Here is a 26839-nt window from a genome sequence, read left to right on the forward strand (position 1 = left end):
AAGAAAAAGGAAAACAAGAGAAAATCTTGAAATCTCACCTTAGGAAACAAAGGTCAATCTCTGGTGACGCGATGCGTCGGTTACTCCGTCGATTTTTGGTCTAACTCACTTTTTCTCACGTTGGAATTTTTTTTTTCCTCTCTATACTTCTTGGATGCTCTCTGGTTCTTTTCCACGTACAAATGGCCAATATATGCCTTTGTTCCTCACTTGAACCGACCCTTTACATAACGCGAAAGCCAAAAATGCAATTTTAACTTTCCAAAGGCCTTTTGTTGCAAAATTCACAAAATATCACCAAATATCTTTAATTTTTACTTCTCCATTAAGCCTTGGCCGGCCACACTATGTTGCCAAATGTCCTTATCTCAGCCACTCATCAATTTAATTACTTTAAATCCTAGCCATCCATTCATAGTAATTATCCCATTAATTTTCCATTTAATTTCTTGTTCGGTGTGCGTTTTATCTGCATTTTTCAGACATATGGTCAACTTAGTCAACCTTGACCCTTCTTGACTAATTTTTTGAGGGCGACGTTTTGACTTGGTCAACTCAAATCAGTCGAAATCCTAATTTTCTCAATTCGGCCTTCGGAATCCCTTTTTCGTATGTTTTTCATTCCGACTGTTTCTAAAACCCTAGAATTGATGCCTTTCAATTCTTTTTCATTTCTTAAACTTATCATTCATGTGTTTACCCACTTATAGGCTTAACACAACATTCTATACTTCTTTCTTAAATACAGTCCGAAAAATCAGTAACTGTATCGTAGTTCCGAAATTTCTGAATTTTAACTTATAACTTGCTATTCCATACATATATCAACAAATACTTATCATAAAATCATTTATATTAATGATACAAATGATTCTAAAAAATATTTTCCTATACAATAATTATGATAAATTTCTCAGTAATGACATAGAAGAATGAATCAGTTCTGATAAGATATCATGATCAGCAGCCACGTCTTGAACTTGACAGACCCTATTTACTCCAACTTTACGTTAATGACATGCCACATTGTTTCCAATCAATAGCTAATTATCACTAAAGGAGGCAAACAATGTTTATTTAGACACATATATATTAAAGGAATAATCTAAGCAAATGATTAACTCAAAATAGTAAATAAATAACAGTAATCTGAACTAAGTTGAGATCACTTCTTGTAAACTTTCAGGTTATTGCATGTATGCTACCAACCTGACTGCGTCTAAGTTGAGGTTGCCACTAATTATTGAGCTAGTTCTATTTTCGATATTGTTCTTCCTTTCATTCTAATATTTCTATGAATAAATTTTAAAATCTATGAAGTGGAAAGCACTTCCAGGTTAACATTTGATTTTGATTAATGTTAGCAGAAGTGGAAAAGAGTTCCACATACAAATGAAAAGTTGAAAGAACTTTCCGAAGCTTCTTCTTCTAGTTCTTCGAAGCAAACACAAGGTTTAGGACAACTGAATGAGGTTGCCACTAATTATTGAGCTGGTTCTATTTTCGATAATCTTCTTCCTTTCATTTTAATTATTTATACTATTGCAACAAATTTCTTTATCAAGTGAAAGTACTTCGACATTGACATTTGATATTGATTAATGTTAGCAGACGGGGAAAAGAATTCCACAGACAGCTAAAAAGATTAAAGAAATTTCAGGAGCTTCTTCTTCCAATTCTCCCACGCGGACACAAGTTTCAAGAGACTTGAAAGAGGTTGCCACTAATTAAGAAGTAGTTGTTTTCAATATTCTTCTTGATCCTCCAATTTTAATTACCTATACTCTGGCGGTAAAATAAAAAATGAGTAAAAATGAATATAATATGGACACAGTATTTTACGGAAGATAATCTGGAGGTAAAAGGTTGCCACTTATTACTAGTTAGTTTCATTTCAATATTATTCTTACTTTCATTTTATTGCAACAAATTTATATAAATATATTTGAAAATTCTAAAGTGGAAAGGATTTCCAGTTTGACTTTTGATGTTTGTTATATTGTTATAGAAGAAGGAAAGAAAAGGTCAAGAGGCGAATGAGAAGTGGAAAAAACTCTCTGAAGCAGTGAAATATCTTAGAAATTTTCTGCAGGTTGCATTTTAATACTCACCTATTCTCTTTCTTTCTTTCTATTACGTGCCTTATATTCTACTATACCAAATAATACTATTGATGACAAATTTAGGGATACGATTGAAAATACAGTTCTGGCTACATGTTGATATTTTACATTGATTTTTCACAGAAGAACGTACCGATGGATGAGATCAAGGGTATAGTTGATGTAGAAGAGCTAAAAAATCTACAAAATGATCTCGCTCGTTATTTGGTTCGTATTTAATACAAGCATCTTATACTATCATACACGCAGTAATGTTCATGACAAATGTTCTGTTACACAATGGTTTTGTTGCTAATTTGCTTTCTATAATATCCACTGATGAAATAAGCCCGCCATAGTATCATTTTTTTATCGCCTTCTGCCGAAAGAGAAAAATTGAATCCACTAGTACCAAGATAAAGCACAGTACTTGCATGCCAAGAAAGTAAGGTGTAGCTAGTGGTATTATCCCCTATGTTATGCTCCTAATGATCACCCCTCAGGCAAATTAAGTTTCTATTCCAATCAGGAAATTTATCCCCTTAACAACTATGGAAGTTACATCAACAAATCATCGGCAGCCATATCTCGAACTTGCTCACTTTTTATTGCCGATGCCTTTTCCAGTTTTATGATGTGACGACCGTAACTTTTGATCATCATCATACGTTCATACTTAACATTACTCATCATTGACTACTTTCTAATTATAACCTCTTAAAAATTCAGGCTAATTTTTTCAACCATTCATACGTCTTAATGTTGTAGCATTTTGGTAGCATTCCGTTAATGATGTAGCATTTTGCTATACATTCTGTTAATGCTGTAGCATTTAGATACATTAATCATACCTTGTAACTAGAGGTTACTATGCATAGCCTCACTATCTCGTAAACTCAACTTTCGTTACATAACTCATCTATATTCATAAAACATTATTTACTTTATACACATAAAGCTCAACAGTTTTTTCAAAACACGTGATGCATCTACTACCCACTTGCCCAAACTCCATTGCTACATCCTCTCTGTATGCCTAACAACAAGTTTCAGGGAGAGCTTCCTACAACACAAACAAACTTAATAACCTTTCGCTCAGCAAGTAACAATAGGTCATAATAGATGTAATAATTATGCATGCCCATATATGCATTCATGTCATATATCCTAAGATACTCTGTACTACGAGAACCTGTATTACTTATGCTCTACTTCTTTCATTACATACTTTGTTCAGCTTTTGTCGCGTCCCCCACATAGGGGTAGGCGACGTGGAGCTCGATTAGGGGTTAGACGCGCGATAACAAAGGAAGTTCTCAAACGAGCCCCACATAACTTGATTAAGATATAAATTTCTAAGACTTGAGCCTCTGAGAACACACAGGGCTCCACCCACAGGACATAAAGTATTATACATACATGAACATATAAATAATCATTACAGACATCAACCACAGTCTAGAAATCCAAATATCAGAGTTTACAGAATTTACAATTCCTTACATTTATATGTCAGAGGATGAACACAATCCTTACCTATTCCAACAGTAGCAAATAGTCCAGCTACTCCGCACCGCTCCTAGAGTCTCTTGTGAGGGGTTTAATATTCATAAAACAATAAAACGTGAGCGAAAGGCCCAGTAGGATATAATTTGAAATAACTTTAAAATAAATGAATAAATAAATAAGCGAGTGAATAAGTAAATGGATAAGTAAAGAAAATTAGACATTCAGTTCCAACACAACAGACGGAACCTCATATCCTTTTTCTTAAAGGAAATATATCAGAAAATATCAGTATTACAGGCATCAACAAGTAATTAGTACAAATTACTAACATAACCAAGTGCACAAGCCTCCCGCAGGGTTTTGGGTTCTGCCCCCAAGGATGCACTCTCCACATCCTATCTAGGCCATCAGTAAATTTTTACCAGTTCGCAAGATCTCTTTTCTTTAGAAATCATTCTTAAACTTTCTGAAATCATTATTAAATTCCCACGAACTACACAAGCCGTGGGCCCCATGAACTACAACAAGCCATAGGTTCCATGCACTACAACGAGCTATGGATTCCGTGAACTACAACAAGCCACGCTTTTCAAATATTTTTCTTTCGCAACGGTGGTGTGCACTCCGGTTGACCGCATAGGTTGACCAGTTCGGTCGACCCACAGGTCGACCTGTTGCCATGTGATCCGATCGACCGGTGAATCAGCAGCATGAGAGAAGCTCGCAAAAACCAGTTTGAAAACCTGCAAATCTAGTTCCAAATCAAAATATCTCAAAGGAAAACCACTATATCCGGGTTCTAAGTACTAAATCAAGTCCAAAGAACCCAAGATCACCAATTTCTTCCATGGTTTTACTCAAAATCCGTTTTGAACGAAAAATAGGTTTTGAAATCCACAAATCTGAGATTGAAGAGAGGTTTTTTTTTTTTTTTTTTCAGAAATCTTACCCTAAATCCTCTTCTTGGCATTGAAAACTTCTTCAAATCTTTCTTTGGTTCAAGATTCAGTCATTTTGGGACAAAAACGAGAGAGAGAGAGAGAGAGAGAGACAATCGAGAGAGAGAGGGGGAGAGAGACGAGTATGAGAGTGAGAGAGAGAAAGAGTATGCATGGGAGGAAAGAGAAAAGGAGAGAAAAAGAAAAGGAAAAAGAAATGAAAAGGCATGTGTATAATATTTTAAAATGATAGTCTAGAAATGGGCCCATACACACTTCTGGGTAAAAATGTAAATACTGAGAATATTTAAATACCTTGAAATTATTTAAATTCTCATATCAGAAACATTTCTTAATTAATAACCAATTAATTAATTCAGTTCATGCACACTAATAAATCTCAATTACCTTAATTAATCTCATTTAATTCTTCAGGGTGTTGTAACTCCACCCCCTTAAGGAATGTCATCCTCAAAATTAAGGCTCACCTCAAAGTGTAAACAGATGCGGATATCGCTCCTGCATCGTCGTTTCAAGTTCCATGTCGCTTCCTCAACTCCATGTTGCTACCACAACACTTTTACTAATGGAATCTCATGATGACGCAGACTCTTTATCTTCCGGTCAAGAATCTAAACTGGTGCATCCTCATTTGTCGCGTCATACTGTATTGGAACGTCACAACATTGTACCATAACTTCCGGTTCAGGTTGACATTTCTGAAGCATGGAGACATGGAACATGTCATGCACGGGAGATAACTCAGGCGGTAAAGCCAGACAATACGCCACAACTCCAATTCGTTGCACAATCAGGAATGGTCCCACATACCTGGGTGCAAGTTTCCCTTTCACGCCAAAATGAACAACTCCTTTACGTGGGAAAACCTTCAACAAAATGAAGTCACCTTCCTAGAATTCCAAAGGTCTACGCCTTCTGTCTACATAACTCTTCTGACCGATATCGATACTGGCTTGATAGCTATTGTTGTAAGTAAACTCAGCAAGGTACATGTATTTCTTCCCGTTTCCACAAAATTCCAGAATACAAGCACGAAGCATATCGTCCAAAATCTGAATAACTCTTTCAGATTGCCCATCAGTCTAAGGATGAAATGTTGTGCTGAAATTCAATTATGTCCCTATGGCTTCCTGAAAACTCCTCTAATACCTTGCATTAAAATGAGTGTCATGATCAAACGTAATGGACAGTGGCACTCCGTGAAGTCTCACGATGTGCTCCAGGTACAATTTTGCCAGAATCTTCTGAGAATACATCGTACGGAACGGTTTGAAGTGTGTAGACTTCGTCAAATCTATAGTAACAAGAAGAGGTTGCAACTCTCCAGCAGGTTTCTAATGTTCTGCTTTAATCCGGAGGCAAGTTACACGTTACGAGACATACTCACGAACGTCTTTCTTCATGCCTCCCCACCAGTACTGTCTTTTCAGATCCTGGTACATCTTGGTACTCCCAAGATGAATAGCAAACCTCGATCTATGAGTCTCATGCAGAATCATCTTCTTTACCTCGTCCACCTTAGGAACAATAAGGCGGTTGCGAAAGTACAAGGCTCCATCCTCTCGGATTCTCCAATCCTCGAGTTGCTCTCCATTCTGGATTCGAATCCAGATTCCTTAGAGATGAGAATCCTGCCATTGATTCTGCTTGACTTGTTATACAATATCCGGTGTAGAAACCAGATTATACACCATAGCTTGGTTATACTCCTCGAAGTACTGAAGATCATAATCCCTCACCACTTCAGTTCTTTTCCAGTCCTCCAAGGCTAGTGATGCCAAAGTTCCTGTGGTCTTCCTACTAAGGGCATCGGCTACCACATTAGCTTTCCCTGGATGATATTGTAGTGTGAAATCATAGTCTTCCATGTATTCCACCCATCTCCTTTGCCTGAGATTAAGATCTTTCTGAATAAACAAGTACTTCAGACTTCTATGGTCAGAAAAGACCTGAAACTTTTCTCCATAGAGATAACATCTCCATATCTTCAGAGCAAATATTACCGCTACCAATCCCAAGTTATGAGTGGGGTAATTCCATTCATGTGGCCTCAATTGATGAGAAGCGTATGCTACAACACGTCCACCTTGCATCAAAACACAACCAAGTCCACTCCCCGAGGTGTCAGAATACACCTCATATGGCTCCTCACTATCAAGAATAGTTAGGACTGGTGCACTTATTAGCCTAACATTCAGCTCTTGGAAAGCATATAGCATTGAGCGTCCCATTCGAATATGACTTTTTTCTTAGTCAACCGAGTCATCGGTGCAGCAATACTCAAAAAGTCATTTACGAAACGCCGGTAGTACCCTGCAAGTCTGAGGAAATCGTGAATTTCTGCTACATTCTTCAGCCTTTCCCACTGTAGTACAGTCTCAATCTTTGAAGGATCTACAGAAATTCCTTGTCCTGATATCACATGCCTAAAGAACTTCACTTCTGTCAGCCAGAAGTCACACTTCTCCTTCTTTACAAACAACTGGTGTTCACGAAGAGTCTGAAGAACAATTCTCAAATGCTGCTCATGTTTTTCCCAAGTCTTTGAGTAAACCAATATGTCATCGATGAAGACAATCACGAACCGATCCAAGTATGGCCGGAAAACAGGGTTCATTAAATCCATGAATGTAGCCGGCGCATTCGTCAGCCTAAAAGGCAGTACAAGAAACTCAAAGTGTCCATACCGAGTTCTAAAAGTAGTCTTCGGGATGTCCCCCTCCTTGATTTTCAACTGGTGGTATCCAGACCTCTAATCAATTTTAGAGTAATACTGTGATCCACCCAACTAATCGAATAACTCATCGATCCTCGGCAGTGGGTATTTATTCTTCACAGTTACCCTATTCAATTGACAGTAGTCAATGCACAACCGAAGAGATCCGTCGTGCTTCTTCACAAATAACACTGGTGCAACCCAAGGGGATGTACTATTCCTTATATACCCCTTTTCCACTAGCTCCTCAAGCTGCTTTCTTAATTCTCTCATTTCAGCAGGTGTCATTTGGTAAGGCGGAATAGAAATAGGTGCCGTCCCCGGAACCCAATCAATGCTAAATTCAATCTTCTGATCTGGCAGTAAACCAGGTAACTCTTCAGGAAACACATTTGCAAACTCATATATCACAGGAATTCCCGCACTGTCTCTAATTACCTCGGGTTCACCTTCCAAAGCAATAAGGGAAGAAAAGCAGGCTAGATTCCTCTGTCCCCCAACGCTATACCTCAACAGTCATTCTCCCAGTACTGGATTCATGTCTGCCTGATAAGCAATCACCGCTTAGGAATTTGTAACTAAATTCACTCTTCTACGGTAGCAATCAACAATTGCTCTGTATTTTGACAACCAAACCATTCCGAGTACCACGTCAAACAGACTCATCGGAAGGATGATCAAGTCAGCTCTCAACCGCTCACCATCAATCATGATTTCACATGATCTACACACACTCATCACCTCCACACATCCCAGTGGGGAGTTCAACGTCATCGGGACTTTCAAGTCCTTAAATTTCAATTTCAGGGTTCGAACAAAAGAACTTGATATAAAAGAGTGTGTAGCACCAGTATCAAATAGTACATGTGCTAAGGAGTAGAGATTAGGATCATACCCTCAACCACCGTGTTGCCGGCCTGACCTCTAGAACTACCTCTTGTCAGGGCATAATCTTGTCCCTACACTTTTCCCTTTCCCTTATCACCTATATTAGGCCTTTGGGCTCCCGGCCTATATTGTTGCGGTGGAGGCATCTGTACCGGTCCCGGCACCTGAGGCTGAAACTGTGGATATTGAGGCAGACGGTAGGTTGGCACAGAAGGGTATGGCATTGCCATTTGCATCTGTGGCTGATAGGGTGGCGCAAACTGTGGTGGCCTTTCCTGACTGTAGGAAGCATCACTTTGGGCTTGTTGAGTCAGCGGCCGACTAGGACAATTCCTTCCAATATGGCCCGTCTGCCCACAATGATGGCACTTGGGTCTATAGGGACCACTCTTGTCACTTCCTGACGAACTGTTACCACTACTAATCATTTCCCCACCAGTCTGTCCCTGATTTCAGTTTCTTCTACCACTCCGCTGTGGCCCATCTAAAGCAGAAGGTAGACCAGAGATAGAAACTTGACCAGCTGCTTCCCTGCTATGTTTGTAAGCCAAGTAATCTTGCTCCACACTTCTCGCAGCAGCCACCAAATCTTGGAAATTTTGAATCCTTAAAGCTACCAAGGGTCTCCTGACAGAATTCTTGAGGCCCTTCTCAAACTTAAGACATCTAAGGTGCTTAGACTCCAGCAAAGATAGCGCAAACTGGGATAGGTCATTAAATTTGGGCTCATAGTCCCTCACAGACATATCGCCTTGTAGCAAGGAAATAAATTCCATCACTTTTTCATCCCTATTGCTATGAGGGAAGTATTGCTCATTAAAGAGGGTCTCAAACTATTCCCAGGTCAATCCTGCAACATCTATTCTTCTCCTGACCTGTTTCCACCAAGTGCTCGCTTGGCCTTCCATCTTGTATACCGAAAATTCAACCCAGTATTCATCTGGCACTCCCATAGTATTCATGTGCTTAACTATGGAATCAAACCAGAATTTCGCTTCCTGAGGTCATCCCTCACTATTGAACGTGGGGATAGGCGATCGTCTATATTCCCGGAAGTAACTTTGCTTCCTATCCTCAACCGGTCGCTCATTCTGAGTTCTAGTGGCCATGCCTTGATGGCATCAAGAAATTTTTGGTTCTATTATGCCGGTTGATTAACTGATCTACGGCGAGGCGCCATTTCCTTCAACTTAAATGAAACTAGACTATTCAGTGGATTATAGATGTCACACATGTATGTACAATCATGGGGTTTCTTAACCTAGGTCTCTGATACCACTCTGTCACATCCCCTACACAGGGGTAGGCGACGTGGAGCTCGATTAGGGGTTAAACGCGCGATAACAAACGAGCCTAACATAACTTGATTAAAATATAAATTTCTACGACTTGAGCCACTGACAACACACAGGGCTTCACCCACAGGACATACAGTATTGTACATACATGAACATGTAAATAATCATTACATACATCAACCACAGTCTAGAAATCCAAACATTAGAGTTTACAGAATTTCCAATTCCTTACATTTATATGTCAGAGGATAAAAATAATCCTCACTTGTTCCAATAGTAGCAAATAGTCCAGCTACTCCGTACCGCTCCTAGAGTCTCCAGGGAGGGGTTTAATGTTCATAAAACAGTATAACGTGAGCGAAAGGCCCAGTAGGATGTAATTTAAAATAACTTTAAAAATAAATAAATAAGCGAGTGACTAAGTAAATGGATTAGTAAATAAAATTAGACATTCAGTTCCAACACAACAGTCGTAACCTCACATCCTTTTTCTCAAAGGAAATATATCAGAAAATATCCGTATTACAGGCATCAGCAAGTAATTAGTACAAATTACTTACACAACCAAGTGCACAAGCCTCCCACCGGGTTTTACGTTCTGTCCTCAAGGATGCACTCTCCACATCCTATCTAGTCCATTAGCAAATTTTTACCAGTTTCCAAGATTTCTTTTCTTAAGAAATCATTCACTAAACTTTTTGAAATCGTTATTAAAATCCCACGAACTACACAAGCCGTGGGCCCCATGAACTACAACAAGCCATGGGTTCCATGAACTACAACAAGCCATGGATTCTGTGAACTACAGCGAGCCACAATTTTCAAATATTTTTCTTTCGCAAAACAAGCCCCTTTCTTTAAAACATTTACAAGGCCAAAATCTTTCTTGAAAATCAAGCTCACAAGGAAAAGGGGATAGAAATCATACCTCGCAATACCAAACCTGTGACTAGCGTGGCTCTATTTCGGCTTCTGCTTCTTCAAAGCCTCTCAGTCAGAGTCCTCAGCTAGCACTGATACAAAACAACGCTTTAGGATCCAATTCTCATTCCTAAAGTAATTCTCATTCCTAAAGCAATTCAATCTCGATTGTACCAAGATTTTCTATTAGTGTGGCCTAATCAAATTTCATGTTTCAAATCATCATTCCAAGGGTTTTCAATCTCAAAATAAGGATTAAAGAAGCCAATCCATTTACTCTAGATCCCCAAATAAAGCTAATTTGGGTTCTCCTCGAAAATAGAGGTCAACATAGCATTTTCAGGCAAAACAGGGTCTAACCCCATGTACACAGGTCAACCGGTGACAGAGCAGTGCAACACAACCGGTCGATCGATGGTGTGCACTCTGGTCGATCGCATAGGTTGACCGGTTCGGTCGACCCACTGGTCGACCTATTGCCTTGCGATTCGGTCGACCGGTGAGATCAGCAGCGTGAGAGAAGCTCACGAAAACCAGTCTAAAAACCTGCAAATCCAGTCCCAAATCAAAATATCTCAAAGGAAAACCACTAGATCTAGGTTCTAAGTACTAAATCAAGTCCAAAGGTCTTAAGATCTCCAATTTCTACCATGGTTTTACTCAAAATTTGTTTTGAACCAAAAATAGGTTTTGAAATCCACAAATCTGAGATTCAAGAGAGATTTTCAGAAATCTTACCTTAAATCCTATTCTTGGCATTGAAAACTTCTTCAAATCTTCGTTTGGTTCAAGATTCAGTCATTTTGGGACAAAAACGGGAGAGAGAGAGACAATCGAGAGAGAGAGGAAGAGAGACGAGTGTTAGAGTGAAGAGTATGCATGGGAGGAAAGAGAAAAGGAAAGAAAAAGAAAAGGAAAAAGAAAAGAAAAAGGCATGTGTACAATATTTTAAATGATAGTCTAGAAATGTGCCTATACACACTTCCGGGTAAAAATGTAAATACTGAGAATATTTAAATACCTTGGAATTATTTAATTTCTCATGTCAGAAACATTTCTTAATTAGTAACCCATTAATTAATTCAGTTTAGGCACACTAATAAATCTCAATTACCTTAATTAATCTCATTTAATTCTTCAGGGTGTTACAGCTTTCATCTCACTTTAGTCGTTCACATTGTATTTTCATGTTCTGAAGGACTTTCATATTGTATTTCTCATTCTTCCCGTTGTTCTTTGTAGATACCGCACCTTTATATGGAACGGTTTCTGTTTTTTATTTTCTTTTATTTTACTTTTTATGGGTCCTGTCCTGTTGTACCATAGCGCGCATAACCAGTGAGGAGTGGGGTAGCTAACTAATCCAGCTCAGTCACGATTTTGTCTCTTTCAGTCTCATAATAACCTTTCCTTCAAAGGCTGGTAGAAACACGATGTTTGATCTCTTACCGTTTATCAAATTTCTCGTTGAAACGGTAACTTTAATTAAATCTTATGACTTTGTTCATTTTTGAGCAATTTAACATGAGATTAACTTTTCGTTAAAGTTTAACTTTTTCTCTTAACTTGACTTTACAGAAGTTTTAAGAATGTCGTGTCCTTTGTCTCACTTGATGCCTTCTGATTTCGATCGTTAATCGATCCTATTGCATAAATTTCCGATCGTTAGATTTAAAATCTAAGATCAATAGTTACATTAAAATTTAATTTAGAAATATCTACAATCCTTATGTTTGGTATTCAATGCGAAAATGTTTCCTATCTCAAGAGTTTGCACTAAAATCGTGCACCTTCCTCAGTCATGGGCCTAATTTTCAGTTTTGGTCTAAAACTGTGAATTCTCATTGTGTTCGGTTTTTATACATCATCGATTATCAAATCAACTTACTTTTCACACATTAATTCCTTACTCCTCTTGAAATCTGATTTTAGTTCAAATGTTCAAATCAAATTTTGGCAGAGTTCCGCATATTTCTCTATGTTTCCCGAGCTAACTTTAGCTCGCTTTATCCATTGTTTTCATTTTCAAACACAAGCCATATCCTTTGTCCTTCAAATACACCATCAACATCATCATGGTTCTAGAGTTTCTCCATATTTTCATCAAAATTCTCTATATCTAGAATTGCTAGAAACAAAAGTTCAATAGCCAAGAATTTATCCTTAGTTCACTAGATTTTATGTTCCTTAACCATTACAAGCAAATCACCATTTTTAGTAAAATTTTTTCATCCTTCCCCTACCCTCCCGCGGCAGCCAAGGAAGAGGAAATAAGAGGAAAAACTTGAAATCTCACCTTAGGGAATGAAGAACAAGTTTTAGTGACGCTATTCCTCGGTAATTCCGTTGATTTCTGCTTAAATCCTTATTTTTCTCACTTTGAAATTTTTTTCCCTCTCTTTTTCTCCTAGTTGGGCTCTCTGTTGTTTCTCTACATGAAAAGTGACCATTTACTTGTATTTGTTCATCATTGAACCGACCATCAAAAAGTAAGGGACTATACAATGTAAAATTTGACATTTCTAAGGACTTTTTTGCAAAAATTCCAACAAATATCTCTTGCTTCCTCACTAAGTTGGCTGGCTGCTACTTTTTTTGGCTTTCCACATGTCCTCATTTCAGCCACTCATCAATTTAATTACTTTAAATCCTAGCCATCCACTCATAATAATTATCTCATTTCTGTTCCGTTTAATTCCTATCTGGTGTTTGTTTTATCTACGTTTTTCAGACAGTTGGTCAACTTAGTCAACCTTGACCATTCTTGACTAACTTTTTGAGGGTGACGTTTTGGTCGACTCTTGGTCAACAAATTTTGACTCGGTCCACTTAAATCAGTTGAAATCCCAATTTACGTGATTCGGCCTTCCGAACCCTTTTTTTCGTCCATTCTTCATTCCGATTGTTTCTAAAACCCTAGAATTGATGTCTTCCAATTCTCTTTCATTTCTTAACCTTAATATTCATTTGTTTACCCACTTGTGGGTTTAACACAACGTTCCATACTTCTTTTTTGAACATAGTTCAAAAATCTGTAACTACATCGTAGTTCAAAAATTTCTGATTTTTAACTTACAACTCACCATTTTCTATCTATATTAATAAATACTTATCATAAAAGTATTCATATTTATAATATAAAAGATTTTAAGAAATATTATTATACATAATAATTCCGATAAATTTCTCGATCATGACATATAATGAGAAGAGTGCATTGATAAACCCGTAATTTTGGCTATGGTACACGTCTTTTATGTGCTGATGTTGTGTTTGACACCCCTAATTTCGTGGATTTTTTTTTTTCATATATTAATCATGAAAGATATCTGTTAAATCAATCAGGAACAGGAACAGGAGCTAACCATTGCTTTTTCCGCCGTAGAAGTTTTATCTGAAAGTGATAAATGTGATCCCCAACAGCCACAGCAGATAGGCCAAAAGCTAGAGCTCCTACCAGATAAAAAACTTAGCGAGGGTAAAAACCACGACAACATTATTTTAAGGGGTACTTATAAAGTACCGACTGCTGTGAAGCGCCTTTGCAAAGCTGATTACGACATGAATTCTAAGAAGATTCACATTCTGATAAAAGAATTAAAATACCATCCAAATTTAGTGAGATATTATGGCGTAATACCTTATGAAGAGTGTTTTTATGTTGCTATGGAGCAAGAGTACTACTTCGATGAAACATCATTCAACTTGGATGAACTGGTTCAACTAGACTTAGCAAATTCCAATCCGTCTGAGGTTGTGGCAAATGACAGATTGAAAGTAGTGAAGAATATTGTCGGAAAATTTGAACTCATTCCAAAAAATGGGTGTCCAATTCCTGATTTATCGTGGACAGTGATGAGGTTGGTTAAGTTCTTTTTGGATTAGATTTTATATCATCATGTTTGATATACCTGATTAATTATATATGTTTGTATTATTCCACAGGAAAGTGCTTTGCGGGCTAGTGCACTTACATGCATTGGGCATAAGTCACGGAGACTTGAAGCCTCAAAACATTCGAATTATTAAGGAAGGATCATTGTGGTATGTAAAGCTTTCTGACATGGGCATTAAAACTGGTAAGTACTCGCATTTTGCCTCTTAAACACCCCCGTACGTTTTATATATGTATGCATATAGATAATTGATCAACTAATATTCTCTTCATCAAGATCCTAATATTATCCAGTTGATGTATTATTCGCTTATGTTATTCTTTAACCTAATGTTCTTAGGGTTTATCATTCATTTTGTCTCATGTTTTGAGGAATTAATTTCTTTACTAGGTAGTGGCATTTTGGATAGGCAAGCATGTCGTGATCACGGGAACCATATATGGGTTGATGATATGCACACTTTCGGTGGAATTTTCTCTTATTGCATCACTGGTATTTCTGAATTTGGTGACTGGAAAACAATAACAAAGAAGAGGGACTCATTGTTGGAGAATTATCCTGAAGCTCGTCATCTTTTCCTTTGTTTAACAAGCAAGAATCCTACAGAACGGTAAGCTTATACTTTCCTGAATGGGTACTTGAAAGATCTATGTATAGTGTTATTGTTGCAACAAATACTGAAACGAGTCCTGTTATATTAATTTACCAACTAGAAGTTATTTAATCAGATTAATCAATTACCAAAAGTATGGAATTTTCAGGTAAACATTTATATCCACAGGGTCACACCTAGTTGTTGAATAATTCATTATTTAAACACCGTTACAATCACCAATGGACTTAACCTACTGACTCCTTGTAATTGTCGCCTAGATCTTGTAACAATTAGCTAGATTATTCACTGAGCATCACTCGTCTTCAATGTCTCGACATTGAACTCCCTTCAATTCACAAAATGTTTTCTCCCAAAAATTTCAAATTCTTCTCCTGTAGAATAAAAAACTCAAAATTAATTGTGTGTAGATGTTCCCGATAGCTGTAACTTGCATTGACTTGAGACTTATAAAGAGCAGACAATCATTTATCTTAAATTTCAGATGAGTATCTTTCAAAATTTATCCCAAAATTTGTTGCAACATTAATTCTTAAATTTCAAATCCGATTCTAGAATCTTCTATCCATTTTTCTCTGCTCTTTTCTTCTAAAAGCCTTCTGAAAAATGATCTCTAATGAAATTGCACATCCTGGCTTTTATATCTACAAAAACCGAATCCTATTTAAGCTTGAAATTTGAATTTAACTCAAATTAGGGTTATCTTGATCATATCTTCTTCAAATCTTTGACGTCCCAATTTAAATCTTCAGCGCCAATTCGGCTTTATCTCTACTGCATGATCTATGTTGAGACTTATCCTAGTAACAAAACCGGATTTTATCTTGATAAATAACACTTCAATTTCAAAAGCCTTGTCACGGATTTGACTTTCGCAACACGTCACCTATCTGTAGAACTAGTTAGTTTCTGAATTGTTTGAATTCTTATTGCCACAAATGCCAACTAAAAACCTGATAGTACTTATCCAAGACGTATATAGATATCAACAAAACCACATTCATAAATTAGTTATTTTGAGTTATGATATTACACCGAAAAAGTGCGGAATCAAGGTCCCATAGAAAACTCCTTTCCTTGGGCTCTGACATAAAGAAGTGATCATATTGTAACATAAAGAAGTTAAAGAAAAGTAAAATGACATTTATTCAACATTATTCTGACATTTTTTCTTAGATTTCTTACTTCTAAATTTTATGAAGGAGATAAGTTTCTCCCAGGAAGACCATAGCTATGCCACACACACACACACACACATGCATGTATGCACGCTTCTTTTTCACTTCTTTTCTATTGTTGCCAGTCTAACAGCAAAGGAGGCACTGTGCCATTCACATTTTTGGGATCCGAAGGAGAAACTTTTATTTCTTCTTGACACTTACAAAAGAGTATTTGATTTTGAGGGCAAACATCTTCGCAATGAGCTAGAAACTATTTCATCGAAAGTTATAGAAGGAAAATGGAAGGGAGAGCATGTTCAAGAATGGAACAACAGGATTGATGCAGATATAATGAATTATGCAATTGATCAATTGGAAAAGTACTGTCCAAATAATACTTACAAATTCAAAAGCCTTCCAGAATTATTGCGGTTTATTCGACACACCTATATTCATTATGGAAAGTGTCCACCGAATATTCAGGTACTAGTTCTAAAGAAATATTCTCTATGAATATTGTTTATTTCCAGACACAAAATAGAATGTGCCTTATTGACGTTCTTACAACTCATTTTGGTCGGTGACTGTTTCAGAAATCCATAGGATCATTGGATGAAGGTTTCTACAACTACTTTGAAAGTAGATTTCCAAATCTCTTAATTGAAGTGTACACAGGTGTAGAGAAATGGTGCGGCAAAGAGAACGTGGCCCCAGTTTGTTCGCTTCGCGGCCCTAGGAGAGCAACTGAACGCTGGATAGCAGTGCAACGCCACAGCATGGGCTCCACGGCGCTTCGAAAATCGGTGCCGGGGTGCTCACGCCACAATGGCAGCGCGTAGCGTGAACAACACAAGGGCATTTGAAGTGCCGAAAAGGCAGTGCCGGGCATGTGTCAAGTTGAGTTCTAAGTTGGTTTGTAGGTTTTCTTGTGCTATATAAATACCTATTGTTAAGGTTTTTATTAGTGACGATTTTCTGAAAGAAAATTAAATGTGATTGTGACACCGTGAAGAATTAAATGAAATTAATTCAGGTAATTGAGATTTATTTGTGTGCCTGAACTGAATTAATCAATTGGTTATTAATTAAGAATTGTTTCTTATATGAAAATTTAAATAATTCCAAGGTAATTAAATATTCTCAGTATTTACATTTTTACCTAGAAGTGTGTATGGACACATTTCTCGACTGTCATTTTAAAATATTGTACACATACCTTTTTCTTTTCTTTTTCCTTTTCTTTCCTTTTCTGTTTCCTCCCGTGCATACACTTTCTCTCTCACTCTCACACTCGTCTCTCTCCCTCTCTCTCTCGATTGTCTCTTACTCTCTCTCTCTCTCCCGTTTTTATCCCAAAACTACTGAATCTTGAACCAAAGAAAGATTTGAAGAAGTTTTCAACGCCATGAAGAGGATTTAAGGTAAGATTTCTGAAAAAAAAAACCTTTGTTGATTCTCGGATTTGTCGATTTCAAAACCTATTTTTGGTTCAAAACGGATTTTAAGTAAAACCATGGTAGAAATTGGAGATTTTGGGTTCTTTGGACTTGATTTAGTACTTAGAACCCGGATCTAGTGGTTTTCTTTTGAGATATTTCAATTTGGGACTGGATTTGTACATTTTCAGACTGGTTTTTGCGAGCTTCGCTCGCGCTGCTGATTCCACCGGTCAACCTATCTGGTCGACCAAATCACATGGCAACCGGTCGACCGGACGACACACCACCGGCCGACCGGTGGTGTTGCACTGCTCTGTCACCGATCGACCGATGTGCACGAGGGTCAACACTGTTTTACCTGAAAATGCTGTTTTGACCTCTGTTTTCGAGGAGAACCCAAATTTGCTTCATTTGGGGATCTAGACTAAATGGATAAGCATCTTTAATCCTTGTTTTGAGATTGAAAACCCTTGGAATGATGATTTGAAACATGAAGTTTGATTAGGGCACACTAATAGGAAATTTTGGTACAATTGAGATTGAATTGCTTTATGAATGAGAATTGGATCCTAAAGCGTTGTTTTGTATCAGTGCTAGCTGAGGACTCAGACTGAGAGGCTTTGAAGAAGTAGAAGCCAGAATATAGTCACGCTAGTCACATGTTTGGTATTGCGAGGTAGGATTTCTATCCCCTTTTCCCTGTGAGCCTGATTTTCAAGAAAGATTTTGGCCTTGTAAATGTTTTAAAGAAAGGGGCTTGTTTTACGAAAGAAAAATATTCGGAAACCATGGCTTGTTGTAGTTCACAGAATCCATGGCTTGTTATAGTTCATGGAACCCATGGCTTCTTGTAGTTCATAAGGCCCACGGCTTGTGTAGTTTATGGGATTTTAATAACGATTTCGGAAAGTTTAATGAATGATTTCTTAAGAAAAGAGATCTTGCGAACTAGTAAAAATTTACTGATGGCCTAGATAGGATGTGGAGAGTGCATCCTTAGGGGCAGAACCCCAAACCCGGTGGGAGGCTTGTGCACTTGGTTGTGTAAGTAATTTACACTAATTACTTACTGATGCCTGTAATACGGATATTTTCTAATATATTTCCTTTGAGAAAAAAGATGTGAGGTTCCGGCTGTTGTGTTGAAACTGAATGTCTAATTTTCTTTACTTATCCATTTACTTATTCACTCACTTATTTCTTTATTCATATATTTTAAACTTATTTCAAATTATATCCTACAGGGCCTTTCACTCACGTTTTACTATTTTATGAATATTAAACCCCTCACAGGAGACTCAAGGAACGATGCGGAGTAGCTGAACTATTTGTTATTATTGGAACAAGTGAGGATTGTGTTCATCTTCTGACATATAAATGTAAGGAATTGTAAATTCTATAAACTCTCATATTGGGATTTCTAGACTGTGGTTGATATCTGTAATGATTATTTACATGTTCATGTATGTATATGACTGTATGTCTTGTGGGTGGAGCCCTGTGTGTTGTCAGAGGCTCAAGTCTTGGAAATTTATATTTTAATCAAGTTATGTGGGGCTCGCTTGGGAACTTCCTTTGTTATCACGCGTTTAACCCCTAATCGAGCTCCACATCGCCTACCCCTGTGTGACGCGACAGAGTGGTATTAGAGTCCTAGGTTAAGAAACCCCAGGATTATACATACATGTGTGACATCTGTAATCCACTGAATAGTATAGTTTCATTTCAGTTGAAGGAAATGGCACCTCGTCGTAGATCAGTTAATCAACCGGCACAACAGAATCAGGAATTTCTGGATGCCATGTATGATGCCTTTCAAGGCATGGCCACGAAAGCTCAGAATGAGCGACCGGTTGAGGATAGGAAGCAAAGTTACTTCCGGAAATTTAGACGAGCGCCTATCCCGACGTTCAATAGTGAGGGAGGACCCCAGGAAGTGAAATTCTCGTTTGATTCCATAGTCAAGCACTTGAATACTATGGGAGTGCCAGATGAATACTGGGTTGAATTTGTGGTATTCAAGATGGAAGGCCAAGCGAGCACTTGGTGGAAATAGGTCAGGAGAAGAATAGATGTTGCAGGATTAGCATGGGAACAGTTCGAGACCGTCTTTAATGAGCAATACTTCCCTCAGAGCTATAGGGATGAAAAAGTGATGGAATTTATGTCCTTGCTACAAGACGATATGTCTGTGAGGGAGTATGAGGCCAAATTTAATGACCTATCCCGGTTTATGCCATCTTTACTGGAGTCTGAGCACCTTAGATGTCTTAAGTTTGAGAAGGGCCTCAAGAATTCTGTCAGGAGACCTTTGGTAGCTTTAAGGATTCGAAATTTTTGGGATTTGGTGGCTGCTATGACAAGTGTGGAGCAAGATAACTAGGCTTACCAACAGAGCAGGAAAGCAGCTGGTCGAGTTTCTGTCTCTGGTGTACCTTCTGCTTCAGGTGGGCCACAGTGGAGTGGTAGAAGAAACCGAAATCAGGGACAGACTGGTGGGGAAATGATTAGTGGTGGTAGTAGTTCGTCAGGAAGTGACAGGAGTGGTCCCTATAGGCCCAAGTGGCATCATTGTGGGCAGGTGTGCCATATTAGGAGGAATTGTCCTAGTCGGCTGCCGACTCGACAAGCCTAAAGTGATACTTCCTACAGTCAGGAAAGGCCACCACAATTTGTGCCACCCTATCAGCCATAGATGTAAATGCTGATGCCATTCCCTTCTGTGCCAACCAACCGTCCACCTCAATATCCATAGTTTCGGCCTCAACCGCCAAGATCGGTACAGATACCTCCACCGTAACAATATAGGCCGGGAGCCCAAAGGCCTAATATGGGTGATAAGGGAAAGGGAAAAGTGCAGGGACAAGCTTATGCCCTGACAGGAGGCAGTTCTAGAGGCCAGGCCAGCAACACGGTGGTTGAGGGTATGATCCTAATCTCTCACTCTTTAGCACATGTACTGTTTGCTACTGGTGCTACACACTCTTTTTTATCAAGTTCTTTTGTTCGAACCTTGAAACTAAAATTTGAGGACTTTGAAGTCCTGATGACGTTAAACTCCCCACTGGAATGTGTGGAGGTGATGAGTGTGTGTAGATCATGTGAAATCACGATTGGTTGTGAGCGGTTGAGATCCCACTTGATCATCCTTCTGATAAGTCTGTTTGACGTGGTACTCAGAATGGATTCATTGTTGAAATACAGAGCACTTATTGATTGCTACCGTAGAAGAGTGACTTTGGTTACAAATTCTGGAGTGGTGATTGCTTATTAGGCAAACATGAATCCAATCCTGGGAGAACGACTGTTGAGGTACAACGTTGGGGAACAGAGGAATCTAGCCTGCTTTTCTTCCCTTCTTGCTTTGGAAGGTGAACACGAGGTAATTGGAGACAGTGCGGGAATTCCTGTGGCGGATGAGTTCGCATATGTGTTTCCTGAGGAGTTACATGGTTTACTGCCAGATCAGGAGATTTAATTTAGCATTGATTTGGTTCCGGGGACGGCACCTATTTCTATTCCGCCTTACCAAATGGCACCTGCTGAAATGAAAGAATTAAGAAAGCAGCTTGAGGAGCTTGCGGAAAAGGGATATATAAGGAGTAGCAAATCCCCTTAGGGTGCACCAGTGTTATTTGTGAAGAAGCACGACGGATCTCTTCGGTTGTGCATTGACTACCATCATTTGAATAGGGTAACTATGAAGAATAAATACCCACTGCCGAGGATTGATGAGTTATTCGATCAGTTGGGTGGATCACAATATTACTCTAAAATTGACTTGAGGTATGGATACCACCAGCTAAAAATCAAGGAGGGACACATCCCGAAGACTGCTTTTAGAACTCGGTATGCCCACTTCAAGTTTCTTGTAATACCTTTTAGGTTGACGAATGCCCCGGCTGCACTCATAGATTTAATGACCCGTGTTTTTTAGCCGTACTTGGATCGGTTTGTGATTATCTTCATCGACGACATACTGGTTTACTCGAAGACATGGGAAGAACATCAGCAGCATTTTAGAATTGTTCTTCAGACTCTTCGTGAACACCAGTTGTTTGCAAAGCAGGAGAAGTGTGACTTCTGGTTGACAGAAGTGAAGTTCCTTGGGCATGTGATATCAGGATAAGGAATTTCTATAGATCTTTCAAAGAATGAGACTGTGCTACAGTGGCAAAGGCCGAAGAATGTAGCGAAAATTCTCAGTTTCCTCAGACTTGCAGGGTACTACTCGAGTATTGTTGCACCGGTGACTCGGTTGACTAAGAAAGAAGCCAGATTCGAATGGGATGCTGAATGCGAAGATGCTTTCCAAGAACTAAAGGTTAGGCTGACAAGTGCACCAGCCCTAACTATTCCTGATAGTGAGGAGCCATATGAGGTGTATTCTGACGCCTCAGGGAGTGGACTTGGCTGTGTTTTGATGCAAGGTGGACGCGTTGTAGCATACGTATCTCGCCAATTGAGGCCACATGAACAGAATTACCCCACTCATGACTTGGAACTGGCAGCGGTAATATTTGCTTTGAAGATATGGAGACATTATCTCTATGGGGCAAAGTTTCTAGTCTTTTCTGAGCATAAAAGTCTGAAGTACTCGTGTACTCAGAAAGATCTTAATCTCAGACAAAGGAGATGCGTGGAATACATGGAAGATTATGATTTCACACTATAGTATCATCCAAGCTAATGTGGTAGCTGATGCCCTTAGCAAGAAGACCACAGGAACTTTGGCATTACTAGCCTTGGAAGACTGGAAAAGAACTGAAGTGGTGAGCGATTATGATCTTCAGTACTTCGAGGAGTATAACCAGGTTATGGTGTATAATCTGGTTTCTACACCGGATATTGTGCAATAAGTCAAACAGAATCAATGGCAGGATTCTCATCTCCAAGGAATCTGGATTCGAATCCAGAATGGAGAGCAACTCAAAGGTTGGAGAATCTGAGAGGATGAAGCCTTGTACTTCCGCAACCACCTTATTGTTCGTAAGGTGGATGAGGTAAAGAAGATGATTTTGCATGAGATTTTAATAACGATTTTAGAAAGTTTAATGAATGATTTCTTAAGAAAAAAGATCTTGCGAACTGGTAAAAATTTACTGATGGCCTAGATAGGATGTGGAGAGTGCATCCTTGGGGGCAGAACCCAAAACCCCGCGGGAGGCTTGTGCACTTGGTTGTGTTAGTAATTTGTACTAATTACTTGCTGATGCCTGTAATACGGATATTTTCTAATATATTTCCTTTGAGAAAAAGGATGTGAGGTTCCGGCTATTATGTTGGAACTAAATGTCTAATTTTCTTTATTTATCCATTTACATATTCACTCGCTTATTTATTTTTTCATTTATTTTAATCTTATTTCAAATTATATCCTACTGGGTCTTTCGCTCACATTTTACTGTTTTATGAATATTAAACCCCTCCCAGGAGACTCTAGGAGCGGTGCGGTGTAGCTGGCCTATTTGCTACTGTTGGAACAAGTGAGGATTGTGTTCATCCTCTGACATATAAGCGTAAGGAATTGTAAATTCTGTAAACTCTGATATTTGGATTTCTAGACTGTGGTTGATGTCTGTAATGATTATTTACATGTTGATGTATGTACAATAATGTATATCCTGTGGGTGGAACCCTGTGTGTTGTCAGAGGCTCAAGTCTTAGAAATTTATATTTTAATCAAGTTATGTGGGGCTCGTTTGGGAACTTCCTTTGTTATCGCACGTTTAACCCCTAATCGAGCTCCACGTCGCCTACCACTGTGTGGGGGACGCGACATTGATTGTTGAGAGATATTTCATTGAGAGTGAGAGAAATCAAGTAAGTCATGGAGGGATTCTCTTGTATCAATTATCTTCAACATTATAGTGAAACCTGTGGCAATAGAAACATAACATAGTTAAATAGTGAACTTGTATTAAATTCTTGGTGGTGATTCATACTTTTTGTTCTCATTAATTTATTTTGATTTAAGCCCAGATTTCCTAACAAAAGACTCCCAATTAACATTCTTTTGGCAAGAAGCTCTGTGAAAGAACTCACTCATTACCCAATCAACTCAATTAGTGCCACAAATTAATTTGTTGTTTTAGTTTTGTCATTTCACTTTTCACCCTCCTTTGATTATCTATATATCTTCATGAATCACCAAGTTATATTTCAATTTATATCTACCATCTTTTCCAATCATAACGTAAACCCTAGCCTCATTGTTAAAATCTCTCTCTAACACACACTCTCTTTCTCCATCTTATGAGCTCTCCCACCTTTTCTCCATCCCCCAAATACCAATGCCACGAGCCCTCCAATATTTCACCAACACGGCAGTGATGGGATTTAGGCCTCCATCAAGACTTCGGAGCCTATCTCCTCTCCAATTTTCATGATTTCTTCCAAATTTGCGACGTTCGAAATCCTAGCAGCAGTGGAAAAAAACCAAATCTCGCTTGGGAGATTAATGTGTAGTGTGAGGAAATATCAAGCCATTGTGAAGCTAGAAATAAGAGAGGAAGGAGATCACCATGTCAACGTTGGATTTGAAGCGTATTGCATTCCGATGAGCTTTTTTAGAGGTTTCAATATGAAGAAGAAACTTTAGGTGTTCATGAGCTTATGCTAAAAGCTCATTCTAGTTCTTGAGACAAGAGCTCCGTTTGTACCAACTAATTACCCACCAGCCTACTTGTTTGTTTCCCAAAAAAAAGTTACTATTGACATTTTACTATTTCCTCATTTCACTAAATATTCTCAAATTCCCTTAAGTTTCTAACAGGAATTGCTTTTCTTTGCGCACGATCAGAGAATTCATTTTTCTGGACAAGTTGACATACTTGTTTAGAAAATCTCTACATGTATTTGTGGGTGTCATTGGTTGACTTGGAGCAGATTTGGTATGAAATTGTCATTTTAAACATTACTAAAATACCTTAAAAATTCCTTTACCAAACACAAAAAAAACAAAAAAAAACAAAAAACCAATAAAAAGACATTGCTATTTCTTTATTTTCTATTTTTGACAAACCATACCTTTCATGTTTTGTCCTTGCAAGCATAGCTTGATTTGATTCTTGCTTTTCTATTTCATGCGTTCAAACTCACAGTTTTAATTTTACTACATCACTTGCTTCTCATAAAAAATTAGATTTGAAAAGCCCAAACAAAAAACCACTGGTTTGAATGGGGTGAATGAGGCAAATAGCATAAATGTAGAAAGTATTAAAATTTATAGCAGAAGTTTAAGAGATTTAAAATTAATAGCATATTTTACATCAATAAAATCCAAAACCTCTAAAATAACCACGCACTCCCTCTCTCTCTCCTCTCTTCCTCTTCTCTCTCCCCACTGTGAACTTACTCACCTTCAAACCCAGAGACAGAGCCTGCAAACAATGTCGTTAATGGCCTCTCCATCACCATTAAGCACCTTTATGCCTCTCTCTCCCCCCAAACTCTCTCTCTCTCTCTAACTTCTTTGACTGCCTCCGATTTTGTCAATTCTCTTTCTCCACTTGAGGCCAAAATTGTGAAAACAGCGATAGCGGAATCGAAGCTCGCAACAGTAAAATCGAAGCTCATGATGTGTAGATCTCGAAGGTGGATTAGACTAACCAAAATTAAGCACAACATTAAGCTTAGGCTAAACGGTTGGAAGGTCTTGGGCCGAATCAAAAAATACAAAATTATAAAACAGAGCTCGCACGGAGCTAGTTTTCCGGTATGAATCTATTTTAAGATTTTTAGCAATAATATGGATAATACAAAGAAGAACAATATATATAACAACTTTTTGTAAGACAAAATAATTGACTTGAAACTACACAAATTCAACCTTTCTACCAAACTTGGAAAACATATTGGCAAGGATGTCGAGGCACTTGAACCACATTTTCCATAAAATAGATTCATCCCCTCCGGCAAGTGCTTAAGGTTACGTTAGACGTCTGTTTCCCAGGATACAACGACAACGACGGTGGCTCGAAGCAGTATCAGGACCATCCAGCGAACTAGAACTATACCTTTCCTCTATCACAAAAACACACTACAGAAGAATTGCAAGAAGAACTCGACAAAAGAAAGAAACCGAGAAAGGAGAAGAGTTTGGAAAATTGTGTGTTGTTCATGTGGAGTATGGTCTTTATACAGGCTCCAATATCCGGGTGTTACCCCATGACATTATGGTGTATAAATCCGGATTTCTTCTCAGATTAATGGAGATTAGCCAGTCAAAATCCATTCAATTTTCTCAGGATGAATCCGACCACCTTTGTACACCATGGTTAGGATTTTTATGAAGAAAACCGAAGCCTTTAAGCTTACCGTTAATCCTAATTCAATTTTCCATCATTAAGTCTTATTACACTCCTCTAACCACACCATAAACCTCATTTACCAACCACTAAGCACAACATTTAGCTTAGGCTAAATGGATGGAAGGTGTTGGGCCGAATCAAAAAATAAAAAATTGCAAAACAAAGCTCGCACTGAGCAGGTTTTCCGGTATGAATCTGTTTTAAGATTGTTCGCAATAATATGGATAATACAAAGAAGAACAATATATATAACAACTTTTTACAAGAACAAAATAATTGACCTGTAACTACACAAATTCAACCTTTCCACCAAACATGGAAAACATATTGGCAAGAATGTCGAGGCACTTGAACCATGTTTTCCTCAAAACAGATTTGTCCCCTCCGGTGAGTGCTTGAGGTTACGTTAGACGTCTGTTTCCCATAATACAATGACAAGGATAGTAGCTCGAAGCACTATCGTGACTATCCAGCGAACTAGAACTACACCTTTCCTCTATCACGAAAACACAATACAAAAGAATTGTAAGAAGAACTCGACAAAAGAAAGAAGCCGAGAGAGGAGAAGAGTCTGGAAAATTTTGTGTTGTTCATGTGGACTTTGGCCTTTATGTGGGCTCTAAAATCCAGGTGTTACACCATGACATTATGGTCTATAAATCCGGATTTCTTCTCGGAGTAATGGAGATTAGACACTCAAAATCCATTCAATCTTCTCAGGATGAATGCCGCCACCTTTGTATACCAAGGTTCAGATTTTTATGAAGAAAACGGAAGCCATTAAGCTCACCTTTAAGCCTAATTCGGTTTTCCTTCATTAAGTCTTATTACACTCTTTTAAGCGCACCATAAACCACATTTACCAACCATTAAGCATAGCATTAAGCTTAGGCTAAACGGGTAAAAGGTCTTGGGCCGAATCAAATAATAAAATATTACAAAACAAAGCTCGCACAGAGCAGGTTTTTCGGTCGGCTATTCATGTTCAAAGGTGCGCACATTGTGCCCCTAACCTGCCGGAACCGT

General features: G+C 38.3%; 1 protein-coding gene across 1 annotated transcript; it reads left to right on the forward strand.

The window, feature by feature from the left end:
- Positions 1 to 8971: 8971 nt before the first annotated feature.
- LOC21397999 (serine/threonine-protein kinase/endoribonuclease IRE1b) lies at positions 8972 to 16901 on the forward strand. Its single transcript, XM_024174035.1, has 6 exons — positions 8972 to 9229; positions 13739 to 14253; positions 14339 to 14472; positions 14680 to 14899; positions 16206 to 16545; positions 16656 to 16901. The coding sequence occupies exons 1-6, from the start codon at positions 8972 to 8974 to the stop codon at positions 16899 to 16901; spliced, it is 1713 nt and encodes a 570-aa protein (XP_024029803.1).
- Positions 16902 to 26839: the final 9938 nt, after the last annotated feature.

Source organism: Morus notabilis, unplaced genomic scaffold (assembly GCF_000414095.1).
Source record: "Morus notabilis unplaced genomic scaffold, ASM41409v2 Scaffold1199, whole genome shotgun sequence".
Lineage (NCBI taxonomy): Eukaryota > Viridiplantae > Streptophyta > Magnoliopsida > Rosales > Moraceae > Morus > Morus notabilis.

Bases quoted from the DNA above. Each gene is read 5' to 3' on its own strand.
- LOC21397999 (XM_024174035.1), top strand. From the start codon at position 8,972: ATGAGGGAAGTATTGCTCATTAAAGAGGGTCTCAAACTATTCCCAGGT. The intron at 14,473-14,679 runs GTAAGTACTCGC...TTTCTTTACTAG, and splicing joins TGACATGGGCATTAAAACTG to GTAGTGGCATTTTGGATAGG. The intron at 14,900-16,205 runs GTAAGCTTATAC...TATTGTTGCCAG, and splicing joins AGCAAGAATCCTACAGAACG to TCTAACAGCAAAGGAGGCAC.